The following is a 26,628-nucleotide window of genomic DNA, read 5'->3' on the forward strand; positions in this document are numbered from 1 at the left end:
TATTCTCAGTATTCAAATCAATACTAATTCTAATAAACATAAAATGCTCACACGCATGCGGGCAAACAACAAGGCCACGCTGAAAATGAAAAAGACGAAGACAGATAAACAGAAATCCCAATCCAATCATAATTTCCAGGAAGCTTTAGTTCCATTACTGGGAGCTCCGTACTTTGCTGCAGTCAGCTGAATCAGCACTTCCCAAGGGTTATTTCTCATAAGGCTTGTGTAGTGAGCGTCAGGGACCTCGTAAATATCCCACATGCACAGGCAGAACAACACAAGTCTTGCCTCACTGCACAAAATATTAATGGAGGCCCTTTCTAATCAGGACTTTTTAATCCATTGGTAGAAAATATTTCTTTTTACAAAATGAATCCTGCTGCATCATGTGTGAAAGAGGCCTCGCTATTAAAGAGCAGGCTGACACACAACGTTACCATCACTGAGACGGAAGCAAACCTTAGGTCCAGCAGTTCACTCCTGCGTGACCTTTAGAAAATGAGATATTTCTTGTTCTGACACTTTCCATAACAGATTCCTTTCATGCCCCCTACCTTCTCCTAGGGTGAGGGATGTTGACTCTTCTCAGAGACAAAGACAGGGGAACCGGAGACTTAGCGCCCATACAGATTAAGTCAGTGCCAGAGCAAGAGGGCAGAGGGCACTCAGTGCTGAAAGAGGATTGAATAGAATATATACCAAAGTAAGCCCTGGTTAAATCCTTTGATTGATTTCATCTTGGGGAAAAATAACAAAGGCTTCTGATCAGTGCAGGCTTAAAGGAAATCCATTATGGAGGGCTTGACTTAGTTAGAGCATGTAGTGTGCATACAGCGCTGTGCAACTGTAAAACCTTTATTGGAATCATGTGTTCAGCTCAGTTGATATCCAGGGAGACCTGTGTCAGACCGTGTGTTTCCCCTCAGACATGTTGCCAATTATTGACTGCTGGAATCTGTCCATGGTGCTGAAATGACTGACCTGAGGACTTTATTCTTTCCTGTTGCCTGCATGGAGCTCAGTTCATATTTTCAAAGTCACACTGCACACTGCAAAATAAAGGCCCACCTGTAACACGTGTCTTGAGGCTCAACAGAGCAAATCTCAAGCCTTTCATGAACATAATAGAATTATTAAAAATACTAAAAAACAAACCAGGTGGAATAAACATACAGTTACTATTTAATTTTGTCACCGTGTAATCTGGACGGACATTTGTCCCTTATAACAAATGGGAAAAATACAATTATTATCCTGCGTGCATACATCATTTCCGCTTCAAGACTCAATGTAATTCCATTTTTAATTTAATTCTTGTGACTTTCCGCCAGCAGCTGTTTCCAGGGCACTCAAATAGCGCGCTCGTGTGTGTGTGTGTGTGTGTGTGTGTGTGTGTGTGTGTGTGTGTGTGTGTGTGTGTGTGTGTGTGTGTGTGTGATTAGAGATGCGGTTGCGTCACCGACACGGCAGCCGGGACAGACGACTGGCGCAGATGTTGAAACAAGGCAGCGACAATAAAACAGGAAATTGTACTATTTGTACTTCAAGATAAAAGCATGAACTCCATGTGATTTCACTCATTGGCACTCCCTGTGTGATTTAAGTACATCAGTACCTATAACAGGCAAGGCGAAACTGGGTTATTGAAGAATAGGGATGGATGATCTGGGCTGATCAACAGCTTATAACAGGCCCAAGGTCTAAAATGCGTTAGCTAGTCTGTCTGGACTGAGTAATGAGTAATTTGTAGTTTGAGTGTAGTTTTGATGGACTGTTGCTGGGACAGTGTGAATAACCCTCAAATCAAAATGATACAGTGAAAAGTTTTATTTATTTAGAAAAGCAATATTCAGAGTTCAAACAAGCTGAAAGAAACAAAATTATACAAGAAATCATTAATAAAGAATATGCAAAATATATTGCCTTGATATTTCTTTTATTTTTTAACTGCATATAGTCAAGCAATGTAGTTTAATTGGACCTTACCTCAATTGTTTCATGTTAGTTTAATATGGTATTTTGAAAGTCTTGAGCGGAAGTTTATCTCTTAATTGTCTGTCTCTTGCTCCTGGCTCTACTCTTGGCTAAGATACCGATCAGCAGTTGGCAGGTCCGCGAGCGTGGATGCGTGGTTCCGCTCTGAGTGCTTGGGAGCTGTTACTGCACCAGAGTTATGGCAGCACTTTGACACATTTAAGCTGAAATATGTTTAAACCTCTGAGGAAGCAGCTGGACTCAAAGTGACAGCCTTAAGTTTGAGAAGTGGTGCTGTCCTGGTGCAGGACGAGGCCGGTCAAAGCTTCCCTGCAGGAAGAGTTCTCACCTGCCGTCGGGACTTAGACTCCGGGCGATCACCCTGAGCTCAAAGTGCAGGATGAGACGGGGGGAGGAAGAGGACCCACTCGGACGTCACGCTACCGTTTGTGCCGACGGCGTGATTTAGGAGTTTTCCACCATGGAGGAGAAGTTCAATAGACTCATCTTCATCCCCATTGCGGCGGTGCTCTTCCTCATGATCGGCTATCAGTATGTGTGCCCGGCGGACAGCAACACCTGCTACTTCAGAAGTGACGAGAAGGGGCTCTTCCAGCGCTACTCTGCGGGGCTGGAGCTGGTTTATACGGAGCCGGAGGCGGACGAGGATCTCCCCTCCAAAATCACATCCAGATTCAACTTCACGGAACGGGACCTGGACCGGCGCGTCGACTTCAACATCCGCGGGGACGATGTAATGGTGTTCCTGCACATACAGAAGACCGGCGGGACCACGTTTGGGCGGCACCTGGTCAAAAACATCCAGCTGGAGCAGCCCTGCGACTGCTTGGCCGGCCAGAGGAAATGCACCTGTCACCGGCCCGGGAAAGCCGAATCGTGGCTCTTCTCGCGGTTCTCCACGGGCTGGAGCTGCGGGTTGCATGCAGACTGGACCGAGCTCACGAGCTGCGTGCCTGTAGTGATGAACAAGAGGGACAAGAAGAACACCCCAAATGGCAAAAGGTGAGGGGTGACCTGCTGGACAGGTGTGATCTCGTGTTTGTGAACGTGATTTGATTAACTTATTATTTCATCAGTGGATCCGTTTGCTCAGCTGATATGGTCACGGTTATGGTTATTTCATTCATTCATTCATTCATTCATTCATTCATGTTTTAACTGCTTCTTAAACAGACAAATTCACTCAACCAGCTACCTCTTACTTTTATGTCAACCCACTGTATGTGCTACACATAAGTGAGGCACACTATCACTCTTGAATCACTTATTCATTGTGTTAATAAGCCAAACAATGAAATAGAAATAAAGTCTGCTTATTCCTCTATTCAAGTTAGCCATAGTCTCTCCGACATATGTATGCAACAGGGCACTGATTGAGTGATTGATTCCTAATTTATTCAACCTCAGTTATTCAGATTGATTCACTCATTTATTCACTTTAAGCATTTGGCTCTCTTATCAGCTTAAGAATGAATAAATCAATGAAATAAATGAATTAATTTGAAAATGAAACTTAAAGACATCTCTAACCTCTCGTTCACACTCACTCACTCAATCAGTCAGTAAAAGAATGAGTGCATGCATTAAAAAGCCAATCAGTCAACTGTATTCTAATTCAATCATTCATTAAGTAGGTAAACAAAAGGGCAAACGGATAAGTGACTAATCAGGCTAAACTAATGAGTGAGTGACTCAACAAGCAAGTGTTAATAAGGTGGCTCTCACAGTTTGTTCATGTTTTAAGCAATTCATCGTCAAAACCTGACGATCCTTTATGTATTCACCTTGCATATTTTTCCTACACATTTTTTGGCACGTTTTTTGCTAAATACTGAACTGAGTGAACGTGTGAGCTACAGTCTTGAAATCTGTGCAACCCTCTCAAATGGAAATACATCATATTTAACCCTCTACCTAAATAATCAAGACAATGGGCTTCCTTGGAAATGGTGTGGCAGGCAGTTAGGTGCACCTCCCCAATAAAACAAATTCTGGCTTTTGAACTGAGTGCAGTGATTGCACGTAGACAATCGTTCTTTAGCTCCGGGGGCATTCATGAGATTTGAAAAGAATTTCAAATTCTGATTAGTCCACTAGACAGTTTTCCACTTTGCCTCAGTTCATCTTGAATTAGTTTTAGCCCGGGGAATTTTGCACGAGTCAGGGGTGAATTACATTGAGAGAAAATGCTTTTCAGATGTGTTCCAGAGCCCATGCAGTGATTTCCATTTCAAATCACTGTATTCTTTTGTGTGTTTTTAAATGTGTTTGTAATTTTATAGTTAATAGGCTAAGATATGCATTGGGACAAATAATTATTAGATTCCTTGTTGAATTTGTAAGTTTGCTCACTTACAAAGAAATACACTCTCTTCGTGTTTATGGAGAGAGGCAGAAATGCAGGAAAAAAAACACATAAAATTGATATCATTGCATATCATTCAATAAAATAAGTGTTTGATTCCAAAGCAAAACATGACTTAGCACTTGGTGAAGAAATCCTTGTTGCCAAGGACAGCGGTAAAATGTGTCTTATAGTTGATCACCAGGTTAGCAGACATTTCAGGAAGGATTTTGGACAACTTCAAAAAGTCTTTTAGTTTTTTGGCTGCTGTTTGGCAGCTTGAAGCTTCAGCTCAGCTGAAGGAGGAAGGTTCTTGTCAAAGATTTTACTTGGCCATGCCCATTGGTCCATCAATCTGTTGAAGTCATTCTGCACCCTTAGCAGAAAAAGAATTCAATTCAAATTGTATTTATACAGGGCCATATTACATCAACAGTTGCTTCAAGGTGCTTTATATTGTAAAGTAGACCCTACAATTATACATACAAAGAAAAGCCCAACAATCATATGACCCCCTATGAGTAAGTACTCTGGCGATAGTGGGAAGGAAAAACTCCCTTTTAACAGGAAGTGATAGTATATGGTATCACAATGAGATAGATGGTAAGGTGATATGTTAAATCACCAATCATCAATATGTTAAATCTAATCCAAACATGGCAGATCAATTTGATGCCAGAGAGCTCCGTTTTCTCTGGTGGGGAGGTTGGAATGGAAGAAATCGATTCTGTGGCAGATGTGCTTAATACACATAAGAAGCAGCCATCAGGAGTATTGATTAACTGATTGACTCTTTTTTTTTTGTTTTTGAACATGTAATGATCTGTAATTGATTGATACTAATGTAATGTGGCCTTGAGGGTCCTTAAAGGCACCTATAAATAAAATGTATTATTATTATTTTTATTTTTTGTAAGTTGCAAACTTAGAAATTCAGAAGGGGATCAAATAATTATTTTCTCCCACTGTATATCTGCTTTGCTTATCTTGAAGTGCCAAATCAACATTGTAGGTCATGACACCAATTCTCCTTATTGGCATGTAATGCAGGGTATAGGGCTGATAAAGCTGCAGTGTCAACATGAGCACCGCATTGCATGTCCACTCCAGCACACTTGCAAACAGCTGAGCAGACAAGTCGCTTCCTCATCCGCAGGTTTGTTTCAATTTGCTGTAATTACAGGAGCAGCACAGCTAAGCTTAAGGTAGTAAATCACTTAAGAAGGGCACGGTCCTCTGAGGTTTTCCGGCTGCGTGTTGAAGCCAATTTGCTCTGCAATTGGTTGAGAGAGCAAATCTCCATATGTTACTGTGAGTGTTAAAGGGGCTAGACGAGGACGAGGAGTGCCTTCAAGAATCCTCCAAATCCATTAACTGCTCTCAGTGGCAGCCATCAGACTTAATTTAAGGCTTTGGAATAGTTCTGAGGTGTCACCTCAGAGCCAAATCAGCGCTATGAGTGAATCAACAACACTTCAGTCAACACTTGTCAACTCAATATAATGGCTAGAGAATAATCAGCACTCATTAGCGTTGACATTCAGCTGGCTGGCGAGGTGACTTCATGTTTAAAGATGGAAACAAATCTGGTTTATGCAGCCCTTTCTATTTAAAATAGTCATTTTATATTGTGTTGTGAGTAAAAGAAAACAGGAAGTGGTAGATGGGAGATCATGCTTCCACTCATGGAGATAATGACTGTAAAATGAACACTTGTGGGTGTCAATTATTCTGTGGCTCATATGCACCAGACAATCGCTGATATAGGACACCAAAGTACCTCGGGGGACGAGCTCACTGGTAATGTGACATTGATCCATGGAGAGAACCACTCATTCTGCCATTCCACAGCAAGGTCAGAGGTCACTGCTGTTCCTGAGTGGCTTTTAGAAATCTGGCATCTTAATAAGGATCGAATCAGCGTCTGCTGTCTAATGGCATTCAGTGTGCTGCTGCAATTTGCTGTGTGTATGTTCTAGAAGAAGGTATGAAATCGGAGCCAAATGCACCATGAGTCACAACTCAGCTTATACCCGTGAATTTGTTGGAAGAGCTGTGAGTCATAACTCACTTAACAGCCACAAATCTGTCACCCGAAGTTTTCATTTCCCGCAGCATAATGCTTGCTTGATTTTCTGTCCGCCACCTTTAGGAAGAAATATTGGGGAACCATTACGCAGCGCAGAGCGCCGTGGAAGGAAAGGAACAATTAAGGGAAGGCTTTCTGTCGTTTTAGATTAAAGCTGCTGAATCGCAGAGTCATCTGTATTGCCACCAGGTTTCATGCAGCTTTATCAGAACTGAAAGACTCTTGTCTTGTCACTTCAGGCGATGCAGACCATTCACGATGGACTGTGACGCACACAGCGAAGGGAGCAGGAGAAATAGAACTGAGTCCGTGTGTGTTTGCGTTTTTATAGAGACGTGTTACGACTCATCTTAATACGATATGTAATGCTACTCTGATCCGTTCTGTAAGATCATCCTGCCTCGCTAGATTTATTTGTATTTCAGCCTTGATCCCTGTGTTCTAAAGAGAGGTTAAATAGTGTTAGAGCTGTTTTCCCAAATATCTATAATCCTCGCTGCTTTATACTATACCGAAGTTAGGGCATAATCATAAGTAGCAAAGCACTCAAAACGTTTTCCCTCGTCTGACTGCAAAAGAAAATCCAACTTAGTCAAAGCATGTTGATATTAAAGTCACAGATAGCGACGAGAGTGCAGACAGTCAGTGATCAAACCTGGGAATAGATGAAGCCCACTTTTATCTCAAGGCTACATTAAGCAGGATGTGATGTAGTTTGCAGACAGAGACAGACAAAAACACATAACATGGGTAAAAAGTTTATATTTTATCATTTTCTGCTACTTTATATGTTTCAGAGACCTTTATTAGCTTGATTTTTTTCATCAAGGTTAAGCTTGTGCTTTTGTACCTTTTTGGCTTGTGCACCTGCCGTGTATAGTTGGAGGGTCCGTGCATAAGTATCATTTATCTGGAGCTGATCTCATCATATCCCAGATGAGCGGGCATATCCTGCTTCCATTGTTTAACTCCTGCTATTGCAAATGTAGATTAACCCACATCAGCTTGTTCTTCAATACCGATGCCGCTTGAGTGGTCATAACTCTTTTCTTGAGTTGTTGTCACATTAAGTGAAGACATGTAATTCAAAGTCGTAAAGCATCAGCTTGCTCTGTTATCAAAGTTTGTCAATGAAAGCTTTAAAAGGATGTTAGAAAAAGGCTTAAAAGGAAAAAGGAAGGGCCAATGTAGAAAATCCAGGAACTGCCATTCTTCTAACAGCTGCTTCAGGCTAGTCAGTCCCCACAGACTCGCAAATAAGGTTTTGTATCTAGTTTGTTGCCTCTTTCCTGTGTTGCGCCTTTAAATTTCATTGAATTAAATTTTCCAGCATTTAATGGATTTAATTAAATTTAGACTTAAGCAAAGTCCTTGTAGAAGCAAGTCTTGCAACTTGGCAGCCATATGGAAATAGCTCTGGTTAAGCTTATAAGACTTGATGTTTACATCCCTAAGAATAATCAGTGTTGTAAAGGTGGGAGGGGTAAAAAAAATTCACCAGGGTCATCAGAAGGGCACTGTCCTTCATGGGTTTCTCCTTAATAAGCCTACGAAACTTCAAGAGAGCATTACATTAATACTTGGCATCCTGGGCGTGCCCTCCTCTGATTTTACCCCTCACGTTGGATATCTATGGCCTAGTTAAGAATTTTTTCCTCTTCTTCCAAAGGTACTGCTGCTTCTTCACTCAGCAGGGTGTAACAGTGACTTGATAGTACAGTAAGTTGAAAAGCCCATCTTTGAACCCCCATGTTCTCCAGGAGTCTGGTTGTTGACGTGGCCACACACAAATGTGCTGCATCCCACCTCTATAGGGAACACTTGAGTACACCAGCTGCGTTGTTCTGCCTCTGCTGCTGTGTCTCTATATTTTAGCCTTTTGCATTTATGTGCTGCCCACTGCAGTCTCCTTTAGCTCTGTGTGCAGGGACCGCTACAAGATTCACCACAAGATCTGTGAGTAGTTGTAGCGATCTCTGGCGGAAAAGAGTTTCTGCTCCGGATCTGCTCCTTTGTCTTTCAGCATCCAGTAGGGCAGCTTCCACTCTTGCAGATTGTTTTGATATAACACTTCTTGGTCTTACAAACAGAGTGAACTTTATAGGACTAGGCTTAGGTGAGGGCATTGTGGGTACTTGTCCTTCCTACCAGGATGACCATCAGTTGACCTAGGACCTCATTTTGCCTCCAGGTGTGTCACCCTTGACAACGGCAATTCTATTTCTATGGCACATTTCATTATATATAAACTCAATGTGCTTAACACATAAGATAAAAACTAAAGAACCTGTGTAGGTTTACAATGGCCTAAGACTGTGAGAATGGCAAAAAGAAAACATGGAGAGAAAACACAGCTGTTAAGTGTAAGTCTGTGCGGGGAAAAAAGGTTTTTAGTCTGTTTTTGAATGTGTGCACAGATGTAATTGATCTCAGGTCAACAGGAAGCTTGTTCCAAAGTACAGGAAGACAGTAACTGAAAACACCTTCATCATGCTTGGATCTGATTCGAGGAAGATTTAAAAGATCTCCACCTGATGACTTGAGAGACACCGTGGTTTTTTAGCCAATTAATGTAGTGAACACTAGGTGGATCTTCTTCAGTTTGCTGGTTTAGGTTCTTGGATATGGAGAAAATAAGATAAGGCATGGATAAGCTAACTTGGATAAGGCAGCTTGGATGATGAAGCTCATTTGACTTCCATCTCTCTCTATGTGAACCGATGGTGTTTCCCATTTTCCCATTTCGTCCATTGGGCATTATTCTGGTTAAAAATGTTTTTCTTAAAAATCACACAGAAAGCAGTTTCCTTATAGACTGCCATTATAAATAAGACATCAGTGAAGCTGCTGAGAGGACTCCTCCAGTTGCTACCAAGGTCGATTGTCTTTTTCAGTCCATCAACATTTCATAGACTAAAGGTTTGCATAATCTTTCCACCGCCTGTGAAATATTTCTATGATTTTGTCCCAGTGTAAACACAAGGGAGGCTCCAGCAGGTGAGTTCCTTTAATAATCATTGTTTTTAATCATTTTGATTATAGAATTGTTTTTGACTATGGTGGGAAAACTTTCATATTAATAAAAAATAAAATGGAATGTGGCAACTGTATGAATGTGGCCCCTAAGGTAAAAAACAATGCACTTGATAACTTAACTACAGTTTTTTTTTGTTTGTTTGTTTTTTTTAATCAGGTCATGTCATGCAAAGCGACTGGTTACTAGGCAAGAATGTATATGTCCATTGAAGCTTCCCAGCTTTCTCTAGCTGACTGCATAATGAAACATATTTTGGTCTCAGGGGATTTTGAAATGAGGTGAAGTGTGTCTAAAAATTCTTTGCTGTACCCTGAATGTGGAGAATATTTCAGGGCATGTTCACAATCTACACCTTGGCTGTGTTGAAATCGGTCTCTTTTCATGGTCACACAATTCAGTGATGAAATATCTTCTCTACCTGGATTCTTCTTATTAATGTACTTCGGGAATATTTTGCACATTTGCTGTGTGTTGTTGGTCCTGCTGGTATGTTCTGGATACAGAAGCACCATCTGTCTGCTTTCGAGCAGCACTTCATAGTCACCTTGAAGTCACCTCTCTCCCACACACACTGCCAGTGTGGAAACTAATAACACAAGCAAATACATAAACTACAGCAGGGTATTAGAGAAACTTGACCATACCTGCACTGTAATAGGTGGAAATGTTTCATATCTGTAATTATCATTTTATTCTCTTTATGCTGCTGTCATTGTAGGTTGTTGACATATTGAAAGATTTTTCAGTGAGTGAGTAAAAAAAACAACTAAAATTAGAGACTGATCACTAATCAGCTCCTCATTTTTAGGTGAGTTGGCATAAAACAGGTTCAGTGTTCAGCTATAGGGATGCATCATGCAAACAGTTTTTCTTGCTTGTAAGACCAGCAGCAAGCTGGTGACAGTGAATTTGATAACACACAACACAACACAAACACTCCTTTCACAAAAGTAGAATATAATGAGAACTGTGATTGCCATTTCCCGTTTTTTCCCCCCCATCCACCCCTGACTTAATCTAAGCAGCATATCCAGCTATCCTTATGTCTCGTAATTTCCCTCTTAACACGTAAAACTTACATGGCCACTTCAAGTAGTTTTTGATAGGCACACCACTGCCAAAGCCTCCTTCAGGGCTGTGCTCACAGCACGGGGCTATAGCATTCAGATCGCAGCGGGGTATGAAATTGCTGTAAGGCCACATGTCAGCCCTGCTTGAATTGCCAGGCAGTCTTGCTCGTCCTCGACTGCTGGCCTCACACTGAGCAGTCAGAGAGTGTAGCCTTACTACTGACCTCATTATTTCAGATTTAAACAAAGAATGGCCAGAACACAGATGAGCCAGGGTTTTAATTAGGATTCCTTACACATATAATGTGGTCTTAGCTATTAATCTGGCAATGGCACCCTATTACTGATGGCCATAATGGCTTTAAAGGCTTTAAAATATGGAAAGACAAGAAACAGGAAGCTGACATGGTTTAGTAACCAAGAAGGAAAAAAGGTAAGAAAGTTTTGATCAACATACTGAAATACTTTATTATTTATGGAAATAATAGTCTATTGGGAGAAAAACGTCTCTTGACATTAATCTTCCCTCACAGTGGCAATGAGTCAGATGTGTCAGATGAGTCAGATTATGTGGAGATTTCAGAGAGGGGTGTGTATTATTGAGGTTTTCTTTCATTCTGAAGGGGGAGACCTTAAATGTCTGTGGGCATAATGCTGTCTTTTTACTGTCAACCTTGCCTTTGACTGTAATTCAGTGTCTATGCTTTCGCATGAGGTCATTTCAGGCTGCTGACAACAACACAGCTGTTAAAAATCGGTGTGACAAATGCAAAAATAAAAGAAAATGAGAACTCCAGGAACCAGAAATCATAAAAACACTCCAAGTGGGTGTGGGATTCCTTTAAATGACAATTTGTAACTTTTTAAAGACAACAACTTTAATTACACCAGTTCATAGTCAGTAAAATCTACTTCTGCGTTTAATTTCATACATACAGTTTACATCTTCTGGTATGACAGTAGCTTATAGTGGCTAGTTTTTATGAGAAATATTCCTGTGCATGTTATCTGCTTAACTTATTGCATTTACCATTTATTAACTTAGGGTTATTAATCTGAAGCCAAAAAAAGCTAGCACTGGCTGGTGTGACAATGCTAGTTTGTGCTACTGTTATAGTACAATTTAAAACAATGGGGAAGATAACTGTTAGGAATGCAAAGTTGGCAGGCAGCATACCCGACAAGCGACTGAAGAGACAAACAATGAAAGTAAAGGATACTGTTGATTTAGTGTTTTTTAAACATTAGTGGGTAGTCTAGGCAAGCCGACCCTGGAAAGTTCAGGCCTGACAATTCTATGATTTAATTTTAGACAATAAACGTCTATGGCGTTATTTTTGTGCCACTATTCTGTCAGTTCAGCCTTATATATTATGTTTAACCCAAGTGTGCACCCAGGCAGGTCGTGGGTAACAGGCATCTCTGAAAAAGTTAGAGCACTTTTGCAAATATGTGATGTCTTGATAAATCGAGCAGATATTTGAAGTTTACACAGCACCATTCTCGCATGAAAATATCTTAAAAGTTTATTTTGTGACCCAGAAAGAGTAATATTTCAAACTCTGTGTTCCTCCGCCACTGCCTCGTTTGAGTTTTGGACGAAATGGATTCTGGGATATTGCATTTCGTCATTTTGAGCTGATTGGAGACCAAAACAGCCAATCAGATTTTTTTGCATCCAAGTCTGTGATTGGCTGGTTTTGTGGCACAAATATAACGGTGTACAGAAAGAGTTGAGCGCGCACGGGCAGAAATGTTGAGAGCGCAAGCAACACATTGCGAGCGAGCACAAATGCAAAAACTGAGCGAGCGGGGCTCCTATTGTGTGTGTGTGTGGATAATAGCAAACACTGAAATACATTTTTTGCACGCAGCAATGAATTTTGTTCACTCAAATTTAGCTTTTCTTCGCTCAAAAATAAATTTCTCCTCAAAATGCAACACTTGCACCTGGAATTTTTTTTTTTTTACGTGTGCTCAAATTCTTTTTATGTGCGCTCAGAATAGTGGCACAAAAATAACGCCATAGACGTCTGATGTATGTTTCTGATATTCGTGTAAAGTTTGATGCCCCTAAGACTATCATGTCTACTATCTTTGTTGTCTTTTTTTTTGTAATTCTGTGCGACTAATTTTAAAAAATTAAGAGATTTTAAGTTAGCCACTTACGAGATAAGTGGCATTATCTCATACGAAACTATAATCTGCCTAAATGTTACACTGTATCCTTGAAAGAACAGAAAGATACCAGTCTGAAATGTAGAGTGTAGATTTTTGCACACCTCTGTATAGGAGACATTTCACAACTTCTAATTTGTCACTTGCTGTGGGTGGAAAAGTAGATGTACAGTACCTTACACCAGAGTTTTATTTTTAGGAAAGGGTAAACGTACAGGCCTTTTGGGAGATCCTATGCAGCAGCCTGATATTGTGATGTAGGCTGACAAGGGATAAAATCTCCACGTGTTTAGCATTGAGGGCTTTTTTTTCCTTTGCAAATTCTTCCTATCCTTATACAGCTCTGACTAGCCTTTGGTGGCGCCAGACGAGGTATATGACACAAAGTGTTTGATGATGAGGTGTAGACGCTTGATGCGCTCAATCCGAGGTATGTGTTAGCGTATGTCTTTTCACACTTTTCACACTCGTGACACAACATATCCTCACCAGATTCTTAGTGACGTCTGTCTGCATTCAAAATAGCCTTCAATACTAGCTTGTTATGCCAGTATCATTGTAAAGGGTGACCTCAATCACATGCTTTATGATTCAGGTCACATTTACAATATATATTTTTTTATTATTTTCTTTTCTTTTTTCTTTTTACCAAACTGTTGACCTATTGATATTTACTCTGATTACTTATTATGCTTTATTATTTATACTTTATGTATGATTTATTTTTATTTATTGTTTTAAGTCTTTAACAGATCACTGATGCATTTGACATCTGATGAAAATCATGTATAACTGCCTTGAAAAACTGCAACCTTACGGCCCCAGTATACATGTAACATTGATTGCTTTGCTTGAGGAAAGTTACTACAGCTATGTAGCATTTACACCAGTGCTTAGGGTGTGGGTAACTGCAGCAGTATTCTCCTGAATGACAGGTGTCACTTCTCAGACAGCACCTTATCTCAGAGAAGTAATTCTTGCTTCTCCATTTTCAACTGGAAAAAAAAAATGACATAAGTGCCAATCTTCCCTCCCTGAGCCTGGTTCTGCCAGAGCTTTCTTCCTGTAAAAAGGGAGTTTTTCCTTCCCACTGTCACCAACTGCTTGTTTAGTAGTCTGGTTGTTGATTGATATCTAACCATAATAAGAGAGACACAGAGTTACACAAACAAGTATCTTTTATCTAGACATTTCTTTTGTGTGTAAATGTCTGGTTTAAACCCTTCTCCTAAAAAGTAAAGAAATAGTGTTAAAGTAGAAGGAAAAAAAGTAAAATTGCCCGAATTCTGAAAAAAATCAAAGCTTTCACTGCACTCTTTAAGGCAGTGAGCAGTGTTCTGTATTTTAGTGAGAAATAAGAGATATTTCAGAGGATCTTGGTAATCTTCATACTCCTTCGGGGGATTAGGGACAGTCGAAGACAGACTTTATTGTGGGGGAGGGGGGTGGGGATGGGTGGGGACTGGCTGTGTTTTGGTGTGTGTTTAGATTTTGTTCAAACAAGGGGAAAAAAATCAAAAGCAGGAAGTTTTTGTTAAAAAGGATTAAAATCGGTTAGATCTTTTGGTATAAGACAGACGAGCCAACATGAAACTGCTAAATTGTTTAGGGACTACACTTCAGATTTAGTCCTTTTTACTTCATTTTAGTATCCTTTTCAAGTGCAGTCTTCCTTTTATCCCTACTCTATGTACATGGACCGAGAGGAAAAGCTGACACCTGACAAAGCTGCAAAGATTAAGATGTCAAAGTAAGGTTGAGGCTAAGACACTGTAATGACTAAGTCTGCACATGCCAGGTAAGTGTGCTGATGTCCCTGGTGCTATTCTTGACATGGTTGTGTCTAAAAAAAGGAAAAAAAAGAACCTTATGGAGAATTACATCTGAAAGGCAGACATTTTTATTTTTTTCATAAATGGAGATTTCTGTTGCAAATATAAATTTATATTGAACTGTTGATTACTCAATTCAAATATAAGTGGCCTCCAGCTCTTCAGGTAGTCTATCACCCAGTTTTTAGCAAAACCACACCTTCACACCCGGCTTGCCTGGACACCGCGTCTTTCTCCGTCCCCTTGTCTCCACACCACCATCCCTGAGGCTTTTTTTATTGCTGAAAATAGCTTTTGATATCTCTGACCAATGAAGATCACAGTGCAGCCCTTGCCCATCTCTTCTCTCCTCAAGCTCTCCCTCTAAATCTATGTTCTGTATCAGTTATCAAACAGTGGTACCTGCAGATACTCTCCACAACTGGGTAATGTTTCGGAGGGGAGAGTGCACTTCTGAGAGACCATTTACTACTCAAAGAGAAAGTACTGTGTTGTAGTTTCTGTGTGTGCTGTGCTTGGTGGACGGTGAACCCGCTGTGCTGCAGATGGGGACAGGGATCATTTTGCTTGTAATTGGGACACAAAGATTAAATTAGTACAGAAGAGTGAAAATGGATCCCGCTTGACCTCTTGGTCCAGAGCCTGATGAGATGAGATTTCTGTGGTCTCAGTTCATCTGAGCAGCTTCACTCGATCATCCTGATAACGTGCCCTTTACCTCTGCCCTCTGACATTCCTCTTCTAGTTGTCTAACTTGTTCCTGGATTTGCAGATATCCGCTGTCTGTAGTGGGGTTTTTTTCAAACTCAAACTAACTTTTTCCTTCTGCTCTTCTGTAGCCTTCCATTCACCAAGAGGCAATTTGAGAAAGAATGATAGCTAAATGCAGCGTTAGCTGCTGTAGACATTTATATACAGGCTTATTCTAGCCTCATAAAAAAAATCTAAGGATTTTTTTTCCATGGGTGGGACTGGGGAATTTATTTATACAGTTTAACACTCAGATTATCTTCTTCATTGGGGTTGTTTAGGTTTGTTTTGACAAGATTTTCATTATTTGATGAATTAATGAAAGAAAAATATTTTCCACAACCTCTATTTGATGTTATTCTGACTGAACTACAAATACAAATTTACATTAATATATTTGTATTAATAAATCCTAAACTTGGATAGACGGCTGGGTGATCTTCTATGTAGCTGGATTGTGCTATCATACCAGTCTGTGATAGCTAGTAACTGATACCATACGTCAGGGACAGGGTGGTGGATGGAAATAATGTGCACTGATTCATACAGCTGCTATGTCATCCACATAGAAAAAGTAAATGCACAAAGAGGAGTTTATTTCCAACTTGTAGCATGAAAAGAAAGGAAGTGGATAATGCAATAATGAACTTACTTAAATTACTTACTGACTAGTAACCACAAGTTACTATAAACACTAATAACTAGTTGTTTCTTCTCTATTTACTCAAATCATAATATTGTTGGCAAATCAGTCAATTTTAGCATTTAAAAATGACTTCTGGAAAGATGAAACTGAAATGTGGAGACAGCAGGAGCGTGTGACTAAGGATGGCGGTGGCTGAGGCAATTTGTAATTCCATGTTAGATCCCTTGGGGGCAAAGAAACACCTTTAAAATTGATCTGCTCCAACTGCGTAAGTTATCAACCCCCGGGCTTCAGGAGCGAAATTGTCCTGCCCTGTGCTTGTTTTAAGAGTCACTTCTTCTCCCATCTTGGCTGATAGAAATACCTCAGAAAGCGATACTTCATTCACAGCGTGTATTGGAACAGTACAAAGCTGAGCCATAGCAAATACGAGGGTCTCAAATACAACATAATCCATTTTCAGGTTTTAAAAGAGAAAATAAACAAGATTGCTGTGGATCCACAAAGCTTCTCTATTGGCTGGTTTTTCTGTGGCATAAAAAGCTTCCATCAAGGCTTTTATCATGAGTCTGATAGCGTCCTTGATGGTAGTGAGTGAATTAACAAGGCACATATCGATCTTTTGCTGTGAGTTTCCTCTGTAGCTTTTTGATGATGATTTAGAGAGTAAGAGAGAGACAATCAGGAAGAGAGATGGAAAGAGGGCGATCAATAGTGTTTGCAGGTTTGCTGTGTGGGGTAAGGTGACAGGCAGCAACGAGGACATTGACAAGGTGTCAGATTGATCGCCAGCAAAATACGACAAGCCGATTTAATTTTGCCTTCAGGACCAACATGCATGATCTCACACCCACTGTTGTGTGTTGGCAATGACTGAGCTATTATTTGACCATAGCTTCAGGTAGCTTTGTTCAAACTTTTCTGAGGTTTGAATGAGCATCAGGCTTTGGCTCGATCGATCGAGAACCTGAAAACATTGAAAATGTTCAGGCCTGAAAGATTTGACACATGTGGAATTAACTAGGACTGAAGGCAGACGATATCTGATATAAATGGTTGATAAAGAAGAGATCATGCTGGATAGAACTAACATGCAAAAGCAATGAGCATCACAGGAAAAGGTTGGAAAGCTAGAGTTTCTCAGCTCTGTATTGCAGATTATAGAATGTCAATTACTTGGAAAAAATAATCATTGGCAAGACTATGTCAAGTTTAGCTAATGTTAATGTTAAGTAATTGGTGCACCTAATGCTAAATGTTAGGGGGTATCTACAAACATAGAGCCTGTATTCTCAGGCATCAATCAAATAGCCACTAGAACAGTCATTGCATTTATAAAGAAGCTTTATTAAAAACCATAAAAAAGGGTTTATAGTTCAATTCAATACAGTTTTATTTATACAGCGCCAAATCACAACAACAGTTGCCTCAAGGTGCTTTATATTGTAAGGTAGACCCACAATAATACATGCAGAGAAAACCCAACAATCATACGACCCCCTATGAGCAAGCACTTTGGCAATAGTGGGGAGGAGGAAGCAATAGTACAGGGTGGGTGGGCCATTTATATGGATACACCGTAATAACATGGGAATGGTTGGTAATATTAAAGTCCTGTTCGTGGCACATTAGTATATGTGAGGGGGCAAACTCCTCAAGATGGGTGGTGACCATTTAGAAGTCGGCCTTCTTGGATAGAACTTTTGTTTTTTCAATAGGAAGAGGGCCATGTGACACATCAAACTTATTGGTAATGTCACAAGAAAAAACAATGGTGTGCTTGGTTTCAACGTAACTTTATTCTTTCATGAGTTATTTACAAGTTTCTGATCACTTATAAAATGTGTTCAATGTGCTGCCCATTGTGTTGGATTGTCAATGCAACCCTCTTCTCCCACTCATCACACACTGATAGCAACACCGCAGGAGAAATGCCAGCACAGGCATCCAGTATCCGTAGTTTCAGGTGCTGCACATCTCGTATTTTCACACCATAGACAATTGCCTTCAGATGACCCCAAAGATAAAAGTCTAAGGGGGTCAGATCGGGAGACCTTGGGGGCCGTTCAACTGGCCCACGACGACCAATCCACTTTCCAGGCAACTGTTCATCTAGGAATGCTTCCTATTGAAAAAACAAAAGTTCTATCCAAGATGGCCGACTTCTAAATGGCCACCATGGTCACCACCCATCTCGAGGAGTTTGCCCCCTCACATATACTAATGTGCCACGAACAGGACTTTTGATGTGAATGGTGAAGTTAACAAACAAAACCTGACACTAACCCACATTGGATGGATCCCTCCAAGACTGTTGGAACAACAAAAGTGATGATTTGGTGTGGTATATGGGGTACAATGATAGTCGGTCCATTCTTCATCAATGGAAACCTCAAGGCCACTGGATATTTGAAATTGCTACATGATGATGTGTTTCCCTCTTTATGCACTGAAGCTGGCACGTTTCCTGAGTTTTTCCAGCAAGATGGTGCACCACCACATTATGGGTGCCAGGTCCGAGCATTCCTAGATGAACAGTTGCCTGGAAAGTGGATTGGTCGTCGTGGGCCAGTTGAACGGCCCCCAAGGTCTCCCAATCTGACCCCCTTAGACTTTTATCTTTGGGGTCATCTGAAGGCAATTGTCTATGGTGTGAAAATACGAGATGTGCAGCACCTGAAACTACGGATACTGGATGCCTGTGCTGGCATTTCTCCTGCGGTGTTGCTATCAGTGTGTGAAGAGTGGGAGAAGAAGGTTGCATTGACAATCCAACACAATGGGCAGCACATTGAACACATTTTATAAGTGATCAGAAACTTGTAAATAACTCATGAAAGAATAAAGTTACGTTGAAACCAAGCACACCATTGTTTTTCTTGTGACATTACCAATAGGTTTGATGTGTCACATGGCCCTCTTCCTATTGAAAAAACAAAAGTTCTATCCAAGATGGCCGACTTCTAAATGGCCACCATGGTCACCACCCATCTCGAGGAGTTTGCCCCCTCACATATACTAATGTGCCACGAACAGGACTTTAATATCACCAACCATTCCCATGTTATTACGGTGTATCCATATAAATGGCCCACCCTGTATATGGTATCACAATGTTAAAATGACCAAATTAATACTATCCTTAAATGACTGTGAATTGCTAGTCTTGGTAGCCAGGGATCGGCCCACCAGGAGCTCACAAAGCACCCGACCCCTATGGTGCCTCCTGCAGGTGGGGGGCCCATGTCCCTTTTTCGGGCTGTGCCTGGCCGGGCCCCAGTAACCCTATCCCTGGCAGGATGAATTGTTCCCTTGATGGTCTTCTGATAGGGGTCTTCTGAATCGCTCTCTGTCTGGTCCCTCACCCACAACCAATTTACCATGAGAGACCCTACCAGGGTGCAAAAGCCCCCAGACAATATAGCCCCTGGGATTCCTGGGAGACACAAACCCCTCAGGTAGTGATTTGCGGAGGGGCTACTCTGCAGTTCATTTCACATTTTCTTTTATGTGAAAAGAAAATGATCCCTTCACTCTGCAGGACTCCGAACCTCTGCTATTGTTTTCGCCCTTTTTAGCTAATTATGCTTGTCCTCTTTCCTGTTCGCTCTCTGCCCTGTCACAACTAGTGGACAGAAAACGTTAGCTCATGAATGCAGGGAAACATTTATTCTAACAAATGAGTTAATATTCTCAAGTAGCCAAAACAAATTTACTTTACTTCAGCTTTCAACAAATGCTCTCTAACAAGACCTTCCGTTTTAGAGTGAAATGTTTCTACTGAAAGCACTTTAGCAACTTCAGATTCAAAAGAACACTTCCTATGGTTGAGGTCATGGTTATTTTCTGCTTTCATAAACGCCATAAAATTCTCGATCAAAGTGAGAGTTTATGTTTGCTGCATGAGAAGACTCCAACTACACACCCAGTGAGGAATCATTCTTGACCTTCTTCGCGTGACCCGCGCCTCTGTCCCTGACACGAGTAAGCAGAGAGCTTTGACATTTACTGCTCTTTGTCAATAGGTCATGATGAAAGCACAGACACACAAAGGCTGCTTTGCATGGACATTTATTGATCTGACTGTCTTGTGGTTAGCTGTACAGATAGATGATAGGCGCAGGAGGAGGAAAAGGCTGAGCTGTTTTCCAGGAAGTACAACAAAGGCTGTTTTTGTGAGGCGCTCTTGTGTGCCCATCCATCTACTGCTGTCTGTTCAACTCGGTAAAGACGGCAGAGTAATTCACTTAGCTTGCACTGTGCATGGCTATTATCTCTGGATGGTGTGTCTGTCTGCGGGTGTTCTGCTGTGATATCATTACACCACTCACTTAAGTATATATCACAACTGATTGATATTGCTGTCTGGCAATAATTGCTAAATTGCTGACCTTTTAGGGCTGTTTGGCTGTGCAGTCTTTACTCTGTAGCACAAATGCTCTCTCAATTAATCACATTTTATTCAGTTTAGCATTGAAGTTTAAGCTATTACAGCTGTACAGATGCTCTTTTTACATCCGGTATACATTATCCAACAGTCCAGCATTCTGCTAATACCACATCCTGGGACTCATGTGGATGTTACATTGGCAAGAGATTCAGACGTCAGATTATTCCAATCAAAAGAATTCACTACCACCTTTCTGGCGAGATAAACTACAAGATGTCACCATCTTGTAGTTGGAGACCGGTTCTGCCGGAGGTTTCTTCCTGTTAAAAGGGAGTTTTTTCCTTCCAACTGTCACCAAAGTTCTCGCTCATAAGGGGTCATATGACTGTTTGGTTTTTCTCTGTATGTATTACTGTAGGGTCTACCTTACAATATAAAGCACCTTGAGGCAACTGTTGTTGTGATTTGGCGCTGTATAAATGAAATTGAATTGAATTGAATCCAGAGGCCCTTTGTCCATACCTCGACGATTCAAAACTGTTTTCACAGCATTCGAGGAACCTAAACGATATTTGGCATCTGGTTTTAATGTTGTGTTGCATCACCCAAAGAAGTATTTAATGCTACAGTCAAACACTTCTGCTTTTCTTCCACTAGCAAAATGAGATGAAATTCATCTCCTTTTTATTAATTTCTTTTATAACATCACTGCAGTCAGCTCTCCTTTCATGATAGGTGTCCTTTTTTGATTTTCATTTTGTCCTTTGTAAAAATGTAATCAAAAGTATTTTTCTTAAAGGACGATGACTAAAAATTAAAACAATATGAAAGAAAAAATTTACAAAAGCTCAGTAAAACAGGAATCAAATGTATAATGTCTTGAAAAACAGGTCAAACAAAGGCAAAATTAAGCAGAAAGCTTAGAGCGAGAGGGCTTGAACAGTATAGAAAGCATAGAAGATATTAAGGGCTGTGTAAAATAACAACACAAATAAAAGAAATTTGAGTTGCTAATGATAGAACAGCCACATGAATGATTACACTTTGCTACCCTTCCTAGATGGCAGCAAAAATCCGAGTTCGTTAGGATAATTTTTACCATTGCAGTATACACTCAGTACTGCAATGGTTTCGTGTCTGTACACTAGTTTCATGTCTGCACGGGGCTCTCTCCACGTACTCTAGGTTCCCCCCAGAGTCCAAAGACACAACTCTTTTATTTATTTAAAGAGTTTATTATTAATTTTTTATTATTAAGAGTTTATTAATTCTAATTAATTGGCCTTAGGTTTGAATCATCTCTTCCTCTGTGTTAGCCATCTGTGACTTTTAGATCTCAGAAATTGTCGGCTGTCGCTCGGGGCAATTTACAGTGTTTTGTTTTATAAAGAGGCTTTACAATAACTGTGAAGCATTTCATGCCTGACTGATAAAAACTGTAACTCAAATTAAAGCACCATGTGAAATGTGTGTGTTCCAGCACTGCTTTTATTAGCACCAGCATACTAAACCCACCTTCAGCTAATCACGCAGTCGCACACATGCACACTCATGTGCTACACTATAAAAAGAAACACACAAACCATAAGGGATTGTTACACCTGCAGGGTAACAGTTGGTTCAAGAAAGGTACATCAACAAGTCATAAGACCAGTAGATGAGGAAATTTCTTTTTGCGTTATGTGCTGAAACCATTCCTGCAAATAGGTTTAAAAGAGAATTTTCCAGTGCAGCATTGCTGGTAAGTGTCCTTGGAGCTGAAACCTCCCAGAAAGTAAAATTCAGCTTTGCGGAATGAAAGAAAGAAAATGTTCCGCTTTTTATTTTATTTAGGCCTTATGTCAGGCTTCTGCATGACATGGTAAGGTCATGGTGATCTGTGCACACAAGACGAACATTTTCAATTTCTCCTTTATCTATGCTGTTTTCGTTTAGAAGAAGGAATAAAAAAAACTTTTTGAAAATGGCTGAATTTCTCCTGCCGATGACTCCCTCAGTCACCTTGTTGTTATGCTGGTCATCACTGAAATCAATAGATAAGAGCAGAAAGCTGTGTTTGTTCGCTGAAAGGCTTCCGTGCAGCTAGGTTACAGCAATTTTTGAAACGCTGTTAGAGGCAGATCAGAGACAGGAAAGGTGCTGGAGATGAAAAAACTCATTACTAGAGGCAGGAAGGAGCAAATTGGTGTGACAAAAACAAAAATAATTCCACATTTGCAGGATATTAAATGCTATGCGTGCTTGGTTTGTGTTTCTTTCAATGTCATTATTCTCTAACACCCTCAGACATACTCAGTGATGTTTTTCATTTAAACCCTAATCAGACTTTCAGTGCACTCCATATACTTCCAACGCTGTGTTATCTTTTTTCCGCTCATATTTCTTTTTTTTTACTGTGGCAGGATATGAGAAATTTGATGTATAGTTTCATCCTCCTTTGCTGTGTTGAAAATGTGACTCGCTGACACGTTTCTTCGACTTTAGTATCTTTCTCTGAGTACTGCCTGTACTCAATACCACGTGCTGTTGCAACTCAGTTGAAGTTTGAGGTTTTAAAAGAGAATGATAAAGAAAATATATCTATGCAGTGGTTGAAAAAACATCATAAACTGTGAGCGGATCAGCTGAAATATGAATTTTTGCCTTTGTAAGTGAAATTATGTCAGTATGCAAATATTGAGTTACAGGCAGCAGGTGTTTAGTTTAGCATGGCATTAAAACAACAAACAAAAAGCCTGATTTGTGGTATTAGGGGAAGTCATGTTTATGATTTATGAATTTTTTGCTGGTAAACCTTCATTATTATTTTTCAGCTATGCTAATGTAAATATTGGCTTACTTTTACTCTTCTTTTTTTGTGCCAGTTAGGCTACGCCCACACATACACGGTCATTTTTGCCTGTAGTTTGCATGAAAGACACCAACTCGTTTGCTAACACTCGATGCCGACTGGAAATGGAGACCTTTTTAAACATGTTTGCTCAATGTTCACTTAGTGAACTTTATGTTTATACAGAAATGAGTGTGGGTTCAGATTTTTTATCTACCTCTTGGAAAAAAGGAGCCTGGTTCTGAATGCTGTTGGGTACCTCCTCCTGTCATGTCCAATATTGTTGGGTCTTTACCTTGGAATTAATTTTTAAGCTAGTGCGATGTGCATGCCAAGCACCTTGTCTAACGCGTCTCTTAATCTGTCTCTGCAGGAATTTCTACTACATCACTATGCTACGTGACCCTGTGTCACGCTACCTCAGTGAGTGGAAGCACGTGCAGCGTGGGGCTACCTGGAAAACTGCCCTCCACATGTGTGATGGTCGCCCTCCCACTCAGGATGAGCTTCCTGCCTGTTACAGCGGTGAAGACTGGACAGGGGTGCCCCTTCCTGACTTCATGAACTGCCCTTCGAACCTTGCTAACAACCGGCAAGTCCGCATGCTGGCAGACCTGAGCCTGGTGGGATGCTACAACATGTCGTCCATGAGCGAGCTGGAGAGAGGCCGCGTGCTGCTCGCAAGCGCCAAGTCCAACCTACGCAACATGGCCTTCTTTGGCCTGACGGAGTTTCAGCGCAAGACGCAGTATCTGTTTGAACGGACGTTTGGCCTGCGTTTCATCCGGCCCTTCATGCAGATCAACAGCACGCGAGCTGCTAGCGTGGGAATCAGCGAGAAGGTGCGGTGGCGCATCGAAGGGCTCAACGCCCTCGACATGGAGCTTTACGAGTATGCCAAGGAGCTGTTCCTGCGGCGCTACCAGTATAACCGCCAGAGGCAACACCAGGAGGAGCGGCTCAGGAGACGGCAGGAGAGGCAGCAGAGACAGCGGCTGCACAGGACCTATTTGGCTGAACTCTGGAGACTGGGAATAGGAGGAGGAGGAGCAGAGGAGGTGGAAGAGGAGGAGGTGGAGGTGAAGGTGCTAGAGGAGGTAGCCACCACAGAGGACTATGGCAGCCAGGTCGTGCGGTGGTGAGGAGAACACGGGAACTGCAAACACTTCATCGGTGACTGACGGCTGGTTGATTCATTGTGCTTTACTCCCCTCCCTCTGTCTTCCTCCATCTCGCCTCTGCTGTGAATCTGCCAAAACCTCCTGCCCTCCCAGCCTCATAGCGCTTTGTCAGACTGCCGAATGGTGTCTTAATATTTATGATGGATGTATTTCTCATGGCGACATTTTGTATTTACATTTTTTTCTTATGGCTATTTTTGGCACTGCGGTTGCGAAATTGATTGATTGATTTATTAGCAAGTGCTCTGAGTGTTCTCAAAGCAGCAAAAATGTTTCTTAAACCATCGTTAGAAGAACTAAGTGAAAAACAAGTGTCATTAAGGAGGCCCATTTTAGTAAATTTCAAACTGGTGACTGCCTTGTGGTGAAGGATCCTCAGTGTCATGTGTGTGATCTTGCGCTGTGTTGAACAGTGAAATCTTGTAGTTAATCTGTGGTGTTTGGCTTCGTAGGAATATCAAAGCACAAACCTGGCAATAGTCTGCAGTGTGTTTTCTTCTTTCCGACTGATTAAGCTGCAATATAAGAGAAACAGTCAAAGCAATTTCTCGCAGGAAATGTGTTCAATAAAAATATGCAGCAGCCAGTGGTGTTAATTTGTACCTGATGGACTCTCTGTTATGCATGTGTACATGCAAGTGTTCCTTGCTCCTTTTTTTCACAGCATGTTCTCACCATAAAAATCTGAAATCTTCCCTCAGTGTGCCGACTTCTTCCACCACCATGCACGCACAAATACAGTGACGCACACTGATGAAGCTTTTTCTCAAGGAGAGGAGGAGAGCTGTTGGCCTGACAGACAGGCTGTCAGAGCCAATTTCAGAACTCTTACATCACAGAGACAGAACATTGGTATTTCCACCATTAGGCCATTGATTATGGGGCTTTTTGCTTCCAGATTGATCATTTAAAGTTCAATTGACCATGACTCCGGCTTAGCACAAAGTAACAAAAACCCAGCAGCTTGCTGAACACATTTTCCTCCCTAATTTGACAAACATGTTGCTCTGCTGAAGTTCCATTTACACTGCAGTAGCCCACATAGCAAAATTGGTATGGCCCGGATCTGGCCCACACAATTTGCTTACACATGGCCACATACCGCAAAGAATGACGCCCCTTTGGTGGCCCAGATCTGGCTTTGCCAGATGTGGCCCACACATTGGCCAGCACAAGGCCATTTGCAGACACGCTGGTGGTCCTGTGCTGGCCCATGTGTGGATTACCTCTGGCAAAGCCAGATCTGGGATACCAAAGGGCCGTCATTCTTTGTGGTATGTGGGCAATATGTAAGTTGTGTGCAGCCACGGGTCAGTTGCAGACACACTGCTGACCCTGTGCTGGCCCAGAACAGTTTCAGCTCTGACCCCAGATGTCAGCCTAATGTGTAACTTAATCAAGCCATGTAATAACAACATGTGCCGGAACATAATAGTGCAAAAGTAACATGACGAAACTCTGTTCAGACAGTGAATGGACTGATTCTTAGATAACGCTTTTCTACTCTCCCATATTACTCAAAGTGCTCTATACAACATGCCACATTCACCCAATCACACACTTTCTCTAAACTGAGTGCTTCCTAACTACATTCATACACATTCACACTCTTGACATGCAGACTGGAGGAGCCAGGGGTCTAACCACTAACCCTCCGATCAGTAGGTGACCTGAGCTACAGCCACCCACTGGCAAAGATGAGTAAACCGTCACTAGGTTTTGGATAAAGTGTACCCTCACAAACCTGTCAAACCTGCATTTGAAATGTTGGCTACCATAGCAGTATAGTATTGCAACATGGCATTTGGGTCTTCTAACTAAAATAGGAACATAAATAGTGCCATCATTGCCAGACCTGGCCCACATCTGGTTGACTTACACCCCGCCATAACATCAGTCAGTCAGAGGTGCCAGCTTGATGCTGGTTGCAGGGAAGACCTGTTTTCTATGAGCCTGGGCCACATAACCCAAACCACAATCAAGACAGATATGGCATGCCATGACATAGACAGCGCCATCTATGCCAGGCCTGGTCCATATCTGGATGACATACGTCTTATCGTTCCAGAAGTCAGCAAGCAGTGCCAGGTTGATCCTAGATCTGGGCCAGACCTGTCTACTATGTGGGAGACTGCTCCATGCAGGTGTTTTGTCTATGAGAAGGCAAATGAGGATGAGGAGAAGATCAGTCAGGAGGCAGAAAAGGAAATGCCATAGACAAAAATAGCCTCTTTATTCCCAGCTGTAGCTTCAATTCTACTTGCACAGCTTGTATGAGAGCAA

General features: G+C 41.3%; 1 protein-coding gene across 1 annotated transcript; it reads left to right on the plus strand.

Annotated features, from left to right (window-relative positions):
- Positions 1 to 2,025: 2,025 nt before the first annotated feature.
- On the plus strand, positions 2,026 to 25,040 carry LOC308393950 (heparan-sulfate 6-O-sulfotransferase 3-B-like). The gene is made up of 2 exons (XM_080878025.1): positions 2,026 to 3,000; positions 23,538 to 25,040. The coding sequence occupies exons 1-2, from the start codon at positions 2,459 to 2,461 to the stop codon at positions 24,304 to 24,306; spliced, it is 1,311 nt and encodes a 436-aa protein (XP_080734151.1). The 5' UTR covers positions 2,026 to 2,458; the 3' UTR covers positions 24,307 to 25,040.
- Positions 25,041 to 26,628: the final 1,588 nt, after the last annotated feature.

The sequence above is a fragment of the Rhamphochromis sp. 'chilingali' genome (genome assembly GCF_963969265.1).
Source record: "Rhamphochromis sp. 'chilingali' genome assembly, chromosome: 3".
Taxonomy (NCBI): Eukaryota; Metazoa; Chordata; class Actinopteri; order Cichliformes; family Cichlidae; genus Rhamphochromis; species Rhamphochromis sp. 'chilingali'.